We start from the raw sequence: 12,860 nt of genomic DNA, 5'->3' as shown, positions 1-12,860 counted from the left end.
TAGTATTGCTATCTTATCATGCGATCCGTGCGTTTTTAGTATAAAAGTTTAGCTGTTCCGTAGCAACGCACGGACACGAACCTATTTGCATATATACTCGAACCTGTGTGTACATGATTATATGGAGATGCAGCGGAACTTATTCATGGATTTATTGACGCATGAAAGAAATGAATATCGTAGAATTCTTTTTGCTGATATAAAATATTATCTTAGCCATATCACGAAAAAGTTTATACAGTAGAGTTTGTGAGCCTGCGACGTCGCGCTCTCCGTGACTGTGTTAATTTCACGAACTTTGCTTTTTGAATTAAATGTCACTTTGACGTCGGTATTTAATTTAACAGTATTGTTATCTTATCGTGCGATCCGTGTATTTTTAGTACAAAAAAATTTAGTTGTCCCATAACAACGTACGGGCACGCTACCTAGTATAAGATTAACACTAAAATTTATCTATAAACAGAGGCGAAATGATAGAGGGTGAAATAAACCTAAGCTGAGGCGAAATGATGGAGGGTGGTGAAATAAACTAAAGGAGTCATGACACTCCGGGCCATCCGACGACGACGACAGGGTCGGCAAATCGGAGATCTGCATGTGGCGGCCGCGCTGGACGAGTGGGTTCATCCACGCCCAGGTCCCCCGCGACGGACAAGACGCCGTCGCGTACGGCGTCACTGTGCCACCGTCTTTTGCTTTATGCCCTTGTTGATTCATCTGCGAATCTTGTACTTCTACCTGATCAAAAAGAGTATGTGATTATGAGGTACTAGGTAGCGATCAATGTTGTATTCTTGAAGATGCTAAATCTGCCCTTAGGGGCATACGCTTAAATTCGCATTGAGATGTGTAGGGAGAGAGTGCACTGACAACGACGCTTGGGGTTTTGTGTGTGTGTGTGTGTGTGTGTGTGTGTGTGGTGGTGGTGGTGGGGGGGGGGGGGGGGGGGGGGGGGGGGGGGGGGGGGGGTTGGGAGCGTTTGGGGGCGGGGGCGGGGGCGGGGGCGGGGATTCATTCTCATCAGCGCGCGCAGCAACAACAGATATCAGGGTCCCGATGATGGTAGAAGGCCGATGATCAGAGGATAAAGGCAACGGTAGAGGTCCTCAGGTGCATGTGTGCGATCAACTTTCAGACGTGGGAGGAGCACTTCCATGAGCGTATCGATCGCTGCCAGCGCCTTGAGTTCGGCTACGTCAGGTGAACCAACTATTATGTCTACAGCAACTTGATCGTGATCTAGAGCGCCCTGATGCACATTTCTGCTCTGCTCTGCTCTTCGGCACCTGTGTCCTCTGCGGCGTGCACGTCGACGCGGGGCTGGTGTTTACCGCAACGTCGTTCCTCCAAATACTCCAGGAGCCCATGCGCAATTTCCCTAGGGTGTTAAACCAGGTCGTTCAGACACTCGTATAGCTTAGCGTGTGATGAAAGACCAATCTCAATTGGGTTTCATGGAGTTTTATAGGCATCAAATATGCTGACATGATAATGTATTAATGAAAAGAGATGATAAAAATTTTACTTTGAGTATGGAGATAAAACTCTTCTCCACTATTTTTAAAAATATGAGTGCGGCGGAAACTGAGACTGAGTACTAGCCTCATGAGCTACGGTTTCGTAGTGAAACTAACAGCCTGTTCGGGAGGCCGTATCGTATCGTGGATTATTTACTGCTGGCTAGTTTGGTGTAAGAGAAAAATACTATTTCCAACTGAAAATTTACGATCGTTTACGAACAAGCGAACAGGCTCGACCCTGACGGACGGACGGACGGACGGTGCGTGATTATTGTCACATGCGCTGTTGCGCGATTGAGAGCACTAGTACTACGATCGGGATCTGCATATTTTATAGTTAGTCACATGAATTTCTTGGCCCTTTGATCCTAAAAGAAAAGGACTGTTGACCAATTATAGACGGTGGGCTCCTCCGTCGATCGTCGTCGTTCTTTTTTTTTTAAGCGGCAAAAGCTTTGTCGGATTTTTATTAGATGAATAAAAAGAAAAAAAAAATACAACGTTATTTACAGCAAAATTGCACGAAACAAAAACAACCCAACAACTAAGGCACGATGGCCAACTACTACGGCGCACAGACCCTCCACAACACCATTAAAAGGCCATGCTGCAAACAAAGAAGGGAAAATCAACTCTCTGGTTAACAAAACCAAACCAAACAAACTGCTACTCCGTATTAACGATGGGCCTTGTTGCCAACTGGTACTGCTGGATGTCGTCTTTGCAAAGAAGAGCGACTTGTAATTCGGGTCATGTGTCCAATTGCGCTTCGATAAGTTGTTGGCAGTGAGTATCTTCTTGTGAAGGAGTATCGTCGTCGTTCTTCGACCTTCATTCGTTCGTTCATGGTTTTCCTGGCTAGCTGTGCGGTGCGCGCTCGCGCTGGCCATGTGTCCGGGCATGTGACGGGGCCGCCCGGCCCCGGCGCCCGCCTACGTACGTGTCAACTGTCAGGCGAGAGCGAGCCGGATCCCATGCCAAAAACCTCGCCGCGCTCGTGGAGCGCCGGAATATACCGAAGCCAGGCCATGTTTAGATTGAAAGAGTACTACTTTCGTCTTATTTGATAAATATTGTCCAATCGTGAACCACCTAGACTCAAAAGATTCATCTCGTGATTTCCAACTAAACTATGTAATTAGTTATTTTTTACCTATATTTAATACTCCAGGCAAGCGGCTAAAAATTGATGTGATGGGGCCAGCCAACTGGGCCGGTAACTGGCTCTGCACCTAACCTAATGGCGATTGGCCCGCCGCTCCCTGTTCCTCCCAGGCTTGTCAGATTGGAGCGCGGAAGGGGACAAGGGAATATCGCGCGCGCGGCATGGAATTGGAATGGAACTTTCCCTGCGGCTTCGCTCCCGTTTGTTGTTTTTTTTCCATGCGTCGGACGGATCGGATGCATTCTTCAATTTTGTATTCACGGCCGGTGTGTTCCAGCAGCTGTGCTCTGTACTAACCTCGGAGGGACAACGTGGAGTCTGTACCGAACCAGGCGCAAGATATTGCGAGTTCAGTAGTACTAGCTGTAGTAGCCTGCGAGAGGAGAGCAAGTGTGTCCGTCCAGTTGGCGTGATAAGTTAAAAAAAGCACTTCGACTTTTTTGCCGTAACAACGACGCAGCAGCGGCAGCAGCAAACGGGAGCGTTGCGAACTGGAGCTGTCCTGTCCACTTGTCCAGTGAGAATCTGCCCAACGTTACCATGTCTCTCTGCTGCTTTCGCCGGCCCGCCGGGCCCTAAAACGACCTCCGAACAGAAGGCAGATCGCCACTAATAGTAACAGCTCAGCCGAACTATTATATAGTATTTTTTTTCTGTTTTTGTTTAAAAGATCAACAATAAAATATTATCATTGTTGATGCGAAATGCAACCATGCATCTACTACTAGAAAATAACTGCGATTTGCAAATGCATCATCAGACTGCTGCTATCAGTCGACGTCTCTAGTCCTCACAGCTGATACAGAAAGAAAGAACACACGGGGCAGCTGCTCCATGCCCAAATCAAGCACAGGCAATAGTAAACATACTAGTATATATGTGTCTGGTGGTTTTCCCTCTTTTTCTTGGAAAAGACCCATATACTTCACTGCTAGTGTGGTAGATTGTAGAAACGTAAGGCCATCGAGTAACTACTCGGCCCACAAGAGCGGCTCATGCATCCCGACGACGTCGCAGCCGTCGTACTCCTCGGCGGCCATTGCCGCCGCCGGCCACACCGGTGGCCACCACAGCCCGTCCCTCAGGTCGAGGAGGAGGTCCGGCAGGTCGAACAGCGCGCTCTCCTGGCCCTGCCCGCCGTCGCCGTCGCCGTCGCCGTGCGTCGTCGTCGCCACGGGGCAGCAGCAGTCAGCAGCAGCCTGCTCCGGCGACGCGTCGGCGTCGGCGTCGGCCGCGGGGGACGACGGCAGCAGCTCGGCCGACGGCGACGGAGACGGCGACGCGTCACAGTGCACGTCCGCGGCCGCGGCCGCCTGCGCCGCCGCGGCCTGGATGTCCGCGGGGGAGGTGGACGCCGGCCGGGGCAGCTCGTGGGCGCGGTCCGGGAAGTTGAGGTGCGCGGCGCGGCCCTTGATGGCCAGCGCCGCCACGTCGTGCGCGCGCGCCGCCATCTCGGCCGTCGGGAACGTGCCCAGCCAGATGCGCGACTTCTTGCGGGGCTCCCGGATCTCGGAAACCCACTTGCCCCAGCTCCGGCGCCGCACGCCACGGTACGACGGGTGCTTGTACCCGCTCCGGCTTCTGGTGGCGGTGGCCGCTGCCGCCTCTTCGGCCTTGTTGTTCCCGACGCTCGCCTCGGTGTCGCCGGTGCTGCAGCAGCAGCTGCTGCTCTCCTCGCCTTGGTGCCCATTATTGGTGCTGCCGTTGGCTTCTACTTCTTGGGAGTCCGGCGAAGAGGCTCTCTTCCGCTTGTTCGTGCCTTTGCAGGAGTTCTTGGGAACAACCTCTTGCGGCGCGTCATTGACGACTGAGGAGGAGGATGTAGAGGACGAAGAAGAGCAAGATGTGGTGGGTGCATTGCTTGTGTCCACTGCCATGGCTCGTTGGGCTGTAGCGTCCATGGCTAGGCTAGGAGCACTGGGAGAGGGAAGTGCCGAGTGCGGGGAGGTAGAGTTGAGCGCCCCTCGGCTATAAATAGTGGTTGCCTAGTGCCTTTGCTCCGTGGCCTGGTGGGGCCTCAGTTATTTCTGAATTTAAGCCATTTTTTTCTATTCACGAATCAACTTGCTAACTCATATACGTTTTAAAAAATATATAAAAATAGAGTAACCTAACATATTAATATAGAAAATATGTGAGCGTACACAAATGACTTATAGAAAAGGGTGTAAACTTAACTCTTCACGAAGAGTTAACTTATCATTTTTTTTTTGTTCTTCTTACTCAATAAAATATTTATAAGCTTGCTCTTTTAATATTGTTGGAACTATCCTTAGGACAAGGATCAACTCCATTTCCATTACATGGTAGAAATTTTCGTAAATCTAACATGTTTTACTAAATGATTTAGAAATTTCATCAGAGCCAACAAACCAGAGGAGGAGGGCCGAATTCACCCCTGAATAGTAAAATTCCACAAAATGGTGTTTATTTTGGTTGTTCTTGAAGGACTAAGGGCATGCCTTTTTCAACTTTTATCTAGCTTCTGCCAGCCAAAAGCCAGAGGCTAAAACAATACAATCCAACTGTTCAGTTGGCTTTTAAAAAACAGGAAGGTTGGCTTACGAGGAAATGAACTAAAATTTTAAATGTGCTTTGAGAGGAGTTTTCTGGCTTTCGATGTGCTGAGAAGTTTAAAAATTATACCAAAGTTAATAGCAAAAGAAACAACAGCAAAAAAGCAGTTTTTAAGTTAAAAGTCTAAAAGTTGCAGCTCAAAATAAAAAAAAACATGCCCCTAGTTCGGTTTTGGTAGAAAATTGTAGGCACTGACATTTACTAAGTGCTCAAAAGGCTTAAGGCTTGTGTATGTTGAATAGTTGGTCTGTCAGACTCCATCGTCTTTGGTTAATTGGTTACTATTAACGAATACATGCTTTGTTTCAAATTATAGTTCACTTTTATTTTGCTCTAAATTAAATTTATTTAAACTTAATTAAGTTTTTAGAAAACTATAATGTCATCTATAAGTTTACATAAACGCACTATGTAAACATTATTCCAACAAGAATTTAATAAATCTAATTTAATGTTGTAAATATTGGTATATTTTCTAAAAAGTTAGAAAAGTTTGATTTACGGTGAAGTGAGCTATTGTATAGAACGGAGACAGTAAGACAAGTCAATCATCTACCGGGGAAATGGGATAGCCCGATCCAAATAAATTAACGTACTCCCTCCATACTTAAAAATGAAGTTGTTTTGGATAAGATTTGGATCAAACATTGAAAACATAAATCATGAATAACTTTTAAGTTGTTGAGTTTGGAAATGTGAAAACCATATGTATAGATTTATCTTGAAAAATACTTTCATAAAAATTTACATATATCACTTTTTGATAAATATCTTTATAAAAATAAGTAATCAAAGTTATGCTTTGAAGACCGTATCGCTGTCCAAAACAACTTTATTTTTTTTAGTACGGAGGGAGTATCTAAGAACATGTTTAATTAACATACGTGGCATTGCTTAACAAGACGCAAATGGTAGGTTAAGAGAGCATCCACGCCGTGTGGTGTTGCCTTTCACCATCTCTTTGTCAAGTTCCGGTTCGGAGTGATTGGAACATAACCGTACCACGGTGGAATTTCCAGAGATCTTTTCTAAAGCAACCTTAAACTTGACGAAGGATAGACCATTCAGGCCCGTTTAGATATAAAGTATTTTTTTTTTAGAGTTTTAGAAAAGTACCATGGTTTCGTAAAATACTATGTTTTAGAGTGTCATGAAGTGTTTGGGTGCTACAAACTTTATGGTTTCGAATACCATGGTATTGCGGAAAGTGTAGTCTTTTGGAGTTTTAAAAACTCCACTCTAAACCACTTTTTTCTAAACCACAGTTTTACACATCAATGATTCTAAAACTACAGTTTTTTGATACTATGGTTTCTCAATACTACGACACACAAACAAGGCCTTACCTTGGTAGCATGGCATTTGGGTCTGTGACGAAGCCCCAAGAAATTTATATGTACTCCCTTCGTCCGTGAACATAAGGCATGCACGTATTTCAAAATTCAAACTTTGTTATCTTTAACTAATAATTAGTCTAATTATACAAAACTATAAGAGAAATTATAGGTCAAAATATATTTTTGAGGACCGCAGCAAGTCAAATCGCGCCTTATATTAAGGGACGGTGGGAGTAAAAGCAAATGTACCGTCAAAAGTCGAAACTAGAGGTGCTCAAAAGACTATAGTAGCATGGAAATTTTTAGTAGCATATGAAAGTAAATTTGATTTTCTAATTAGTTAGAGTATACCTTTCACAAAAGTCCATGCAAAGTACCATTCATGTGAATATACTACTAACGTAAACATTTGTTTTTTCTTTTAAAACACATTTTTTTCTTATTTGCAAAATTAAGGAACATTTATTTATTCATTGTAGCTTTCAACTGATTTCTTTGTTTTCTCGAATACACAAAATATTTGCATATCATCGTATTAAGAAGAAGAGTTTAAACATATAGACAACACGTCTCTATCGAGCGTCAAAGGAGGTTGACCTAGAACAGTCATAGCTAGACTAGCAAAAGACCTCTAGTTTCGATATTACATAAATAGAAAACAATCAAAACCGACACAGTGGTGCGACCTAGGAGGTGGCCTTGCGCCTTCGCGGCTGCTTGGGCAAGCCCTTTCCACCGTCCGGGAAGAGCGCTTCCAGCTCTTCAGCGATGGACACGGTCAGGTTGCCGTCGAGGATCTTGTCAAAGGCCTCCAACTCCGACGCGGATAGTGCTGATGGACCCTTGGTGTAGCCCATACGCTGCATGATCTGACATCTCGTTTGAAAGCAGGTACTCGAGAGAAGCTCTGATTTCTTTATAGAAGATTCTAGGCATTTACATAGTAAATACTGGATGGGCTTAGTCTAGCCAATCATCGCTCGTGGTCCTGCAATCAATAGGTACTTCTGGCCTGCTATAAGCTGAGCAGTAAGTGTTTGATCCGTGGATCTTATTCGGCTCCAGTTGCTGTCAACTAGTTATAGACGATGCAAGTCAATCTTCTTCTGGACAAAAACCCAATAGAATACCCATCCAAATACATTATTTCTAAACCGATCAATAACGTGATGCTATCAACATAATAATGCAATGGGGAGATACACCAGGAGTGCAACATGTTTATTTATATTGGACTGATTTGTTTATAGGTTCTAGCATTCTACGCATTGACATTCACTCAGTGTTACTGACAGTCTGATACTCAAGGGGCTTAACAAGTACCACTACTTTAACTAACCATCCTCTGCGCGGTATGAAAAAACAAAGGAAGCCATCCATGCAGCACTAGGCTAGAAGCATGCTGCTGACCTGCTGTGAAGGCTGAACGGTAAGCTTTTGATCCGTCACTCTCATTCGTCTCCAGTTGGTTTTAACTAGTACAGTAAGTTGCAGCAAGTCAATCTTCTTAATAGCAAAAATAGTTTGTTAAACTCCATTCCAGAATAAACTATCCGTGAACCGATCAATAAACGTGATACTATTAGCATAATCATGCAATGAGAGTGCGGCCAAGTGGCGCTGATGCCTGCATACAAAAATGCGATGGCAGATCAAGCAGCGCGGCCAAGTGGTGGCGGTGGCGCCTGCGTACAGAATGCGCATGCCGTTGCCGTGCAGGCGGAACGCAAATATTATATGCTCGGCGATAGATCGTGGGTGCAAGCCTGCCGGCCGGCGCGTTGCCCGGCCCGGGTGGCCGGGCGCCCAACCAGACGACAAACGGAGGCGTCGAGCTGGACAAATCTCGGCCAGCATTTCGCCGGAATCCGTCCCCGACTTGTTTCCCGCGAGCCAGGAAAGCCCAATTTGGATTTCGGTTTGTCAGGTCTCTCGCCTTTGACTTGCCTTCCCTTCCCTGGCTTTCCCTGGAGTTACTCCTGCTTCTGAGGTCTGATGGCCGGACGGACTGCGGAGAAAGATGAAGTTAGGCCAGGGCTCACCATCTCTGCCGAATTTCATTTCTGGTTGATTGGAATGTACCAGGATTGAACTGCGATCTCCTTCATGCAATTGCAACCTCAAGACCGAATTGTACGGTTCAGTATATACGCAGCTTCAGTGGACCTCAGTGCAGGTCAAAACAGATACTGAGTGAGGTGTACTCCTACCCTACCAGAAATGTAAAAAGGCCTTTTGTTGCTAGTAGATCGTTGATCCTCTATTTCACGAGTTCAAACAGAACACGAGACAAAATAAATGCCGTCGCATTGGACAAATCCTAGAATGCCATAGAAAAGAAGGAAGTGCAGACGTGGATAGCGGCAGGAGCAAAGCACCTAACATGCCTTCTTCAGGGTTTTTAGTCGGTTTCTCATATTTCTTTTGCTCTTTTACGGCTTGAGCGTTTCTGTGTAGCCCTTTTGTACAGTTTTTTTTTGGCGCCTATTTTTTTTTAGCCTTCTACTTCATCCATTCTAATTTCCAAATTATAACACGTTTTTATTTTTAGACACATTGTTTTTATTATGTATCTGGATATGGTATATATCTAATAAAAGTCACAGTATCTCCCTCCGTCTAGAAAAAAAATGCAATTCTAGTTTTGAACCTGGACATGACGTGTGTCCAGATTCAGAGATAGAATTACGTTTTTTTTACGGAAGGAGTATACCTAAAAAGATAAAACGTCATATAATTTGAAACCAAGAGATTACATTTAAAAAAAATTACACAATAGACAACTGTCATGTTGGTTCGTTAAATAAAGGCGCAGCGGTGAAGGAGTAAGATTCCTTGCACGCATTCGTGTTGCCATTCTTGGCAGCCAACACGATGCGATTCTTGGCAGCCAACACGATGCGATGGTATATGCCACGGCCCTTGCTGGCCGCAGCTAGCTGTTCCTGTGCGTGCGGTTAGCCTCGTGCACCGCAGCACTAGTACGCCTATACTGCACGGTGTAGTAGCAGAGCAGTAGTATTTGTTTAGAAGCATCGGTAAGAGTACTTATCGGTACAAATCCCTAACGAAATTGTACCGCATGCAGTAGCCCTTGAGTAAACACTAAACACATCGGTAGCACGTGCACGGGCTGAAATCCAGAGGAGCCCGTTCCCGTTTTCAACCGGCCATTGTTAACACGCATTTTCAACACACCTTCCAGCCGAGCCGTGCAATTACCGCATCCCACGGACATGACGGACGCTGTTCCCGGCAAGCTACAGTGTCGTGCATCGCGTTCCGTTTGACCCACGGGCCCGGCGACACAGGGAACGTGGCGTCCGCGTCCCCCTTGGGCAGCTCCAGCTACAGGCCTACTGCAGCCCAGCAGTCGCAGCCCGAGCGAGGCTTCCCGGAGAGGGGAGCCACGTGATGAGCGTGGAGCGTGGAGCTGCAGCCCGCGCGCCGAGCGCCGAGCGCCGTTCGTGTGAACCCGCGCGCGGAACCACGCGAGAGAGAATTGCTCGGTCCTCCCGAGCAAATGAATCGACCGCGCGCCGGCGAGAGGGAGGAGGGGGAACGGGAACTGGCGGAGCCGCCTCAGCCGCGCGCTTCGGCGGTTGCGAGCCCTGCAATCCTACGCGGCGGGTTTCCCATCGAAATCGTGATATAGATGCGCTAGGTGAAACGAGCGAGACTGTACCCGGTTCAGGTGGGTGATCCCAGTCGGGCGTCGGATCAGCGAGAATCCTTTCGAATTACTAACGTACTTGCTTGCCTGACTGCCTGCCGAACTAACCTGACCGACCGACCGACCTGCGACTGTAGCTAGCTAGCTAGCTAGCGTGCGTGTGTGTAGGCGTGTATAGCTGTACCGAACAAGAGCGAGGTAGCGAATCGGCGTGCGGCCGGTACACACGTACTGTCCGTGTCTCGGCACGCATTACTGTCCGCTTGTCCAACGCATGCATTTACTGCTGCTCCTGCTCCTCTACGGTCGATGGCTCCGGTCGTATCGTAGACTCGCGCAGTGCACGCTGGTTAGCCCAACGGTTACGGTGGTGGATGGTCTCTCTCGACGTGTCTACTGCTTTTGCTTGCAAGTAACAATTCGCCGTCAAAGTTGGCCCGTGCGTGCATCCAAACCCAACCAACGCTTCCGTATCATCAACTCGAGGCCGGGTTCCAGCTTCGACTTCATCGAGTCGGAGATCTGGAGTTGTAAAACTGGACTAGCCTTGCAGTTAGAGCTAGGCATTGATACTTGATCGATGCTGCAAGATGGAGTATAGTACAACGGCCACTAATGTACAATTAATGTACGAAACTGCACTTGTACTATATTCGCAGCGCCACCACAAAGTCGTTAAGTCTATAAACACAAATCACAAATGCAGTGCAGTACGTGTACGCGTATTATACTAGGGCTACTTCCATTATTATACTCCTACTCTACGACGACTCCGTATCGCAGTGCACGGTGGCAGTCCAGTGGATGGTCTCGACGTGTCTTACTCCTAAGTGCAGGTAAACAACTCGCCGTCAAATTTGGCTGGGTGCGTGTACCCGATCCCAACCAACTTCCGTATCATCAGCTAGAGGCCGGGGTTCCAGCTTCAACTTCATCGTGCAGTTGATTAGGCGCTGTTGCTGCGAGATGGGACGGACTTGGGACTCGGGAGTGAACCAGCCGTAAGTGTACAATGTATGGAACTACACTAATATACTGCTACGTACTAGTATAACACTGCCAGTACCAAGTACGTAATATACTTTGACGCCGGAACTGCGGAACATATACTAGTCTTTCCAGTCTACATAATTGCGGGCGCAGGGACAGAGTGTCGACTGTCGAGAGAGAACAAATATACAATCTCAGCTCACACTGTTGCCGAGAACATCAGTTAATACTCGTGGTTACGGCAAGTTAAACACAGAGATGAATCAGCTCGCAACAAGTGCCTAGATGCCAACGGCAGGGCCATCAATGCTATCGCTACAAGTTCTACGGAGTAATATAACTTCGATGAGCAGAGCAAAGCGAAAACAGTAACCTCACGTTACCCTCCTCCTCCTACTAGTAAATCCGTCCTAACATAAACTGCTGCAGAGGGAGTCAAATGCCCCCCGTGTTGGATCGACAACAACAGCTGGCTCCCGAGATATGCCACTGTTTTATTTACTCCTATATCTCCGATGGTGTAATGTAAGCTGAGAGTCTGAGACGGGATCAGTGCACTGTCAACGCAACAGGCTGTAAACGGCTCTAGTTTAACCTGGCGTCGGGCGCCGATGCCGTCATCGGTCATCGTTTTTTTATCGCTGCTGGCATAGCAAGGCCTGGTTCAGTTGGCGAATTTTTTTTTTGAGAATGGTACTGTAGCACTTTCGTTGTTATTTAGTAATTAATGTCAATCATAGTCTAATTAGGCTTAAAAGATCCGTCTCCTGAATTCCATTTAAACTGTGTAATTAGTTTTATTTTTTATTTATATTTAATGCTTCATGCATGCATCTAAAAATTTGATGTGACGGAGAATCTTGAAAAATTTTGTAAAATTTTGGGAACTAAACAGGCACCAAGCAAAAGGGAAAGAAACGCAGAGCTTGACATGACCGATTAATGGAGCCTTTAAACCCTAACCTGCTTCTTCCATCTTGAAATTAGGAACCCTAACCAACTTTTGGCGTCCCGGTTTACTGAACCTCGCCAGGCTCAGGTGAACACGCACTAATTACTAAACACTACTACTGGCAACAGTAGTCGTTTGCCACGCATGAACGCATCAGCACTCAACAGCATGAATTTTCCGGGCTGTGTGTTCAGATAATTGGAAAGGTGTTTTCGCAAAAAGGAAAAAGAAAGATAATTGGAAAGGTGAACAGTCATCGGTCAGGTCTTGATGCTATCAGTAGGGCGCGCAGTCTCGGTGCAGCGACTGATGCGTGGCAGTGGCTGCGCTGTTCTTGCTTGCATGCTGCTGCTTCTTCCTCCAGCAAGTTGGCCCCGACCCCGGCTTCAAAAAAAAAAAAAAAAAAAGTTGGCCCCGACCCCGATGATAATGGCATCAGCGAGCACACGGCCAAATGCCGTAGTTACTGCACGAAACCTGCTAGATTGGCAGTCAAAACTGGAGAGATTTTTCAAGAAAACGTGCCTGGCAACAAGTGGCAAGAGAGGAGTCAATGGTGACGGAAGCAAGCGGCGGATCTCCATTGGGAGATGCACAAGCAGCTGGGCACAAGAAAAGTGCAGGGATGGTAGCAGCACATAGG

General features: G+C 46.7%; 1 protein-coding gene across 1 annotated transcript; it reads right to left on the bottom strand.

Annotated features, from left to right (window-relative positions):
- Nucleotides 1-3,516: 3,516 nt before the first annotated feature.
- Nucleotides 3,517-4,650, bottom strand: LOC136491265 (ethylene-responsive transcription factor ERF024-like). The gene has a single exon (XM_066487527.1). The coding sequence runs from the start codon at nucleotides 4,587-4,589 to the stop codon at nucleotides 3,660-3,662; it is 930 nt and encodes a 309-aa protein (XP_066343624.1). The 5' UTR covers nucleotides 4,590-4,650; the 3' UTR covers nucleotides 3,517-3,659.
- Nucleotides 4,651-12,860: the final 8,210 nt, after the last annotated feature.

Source organism: Miscanthus floridulus, chromosome 11 (assembly GCF_019320115.1).
Source record: "Miscanthus floridulus cultivar M001 chromosome 11, ASM1932011v1, whole genome shotgun sequence".
NCBI classification, from domain to species: Eukaryota; Viridiplantae; Streptophyta; class Magnoliopsida; order Poales; family Poaceae; genus Miscanthus; species Miscanthus floridulus.
The sequence above is the reverse complement of the archived record's forward strand: the minus strand, read 5'-3'. Positions and strand labels throughout refer to the sequence as shown.

Coding starts and splice junctions, on each gene's coding strand:
- LOC136491265 (XM_066487527.1), bottom strand. CDS start 4,589: ATGGACGCTACAGCCCAACGAGCCATGGCAGTGGACACAAGCAATGCA.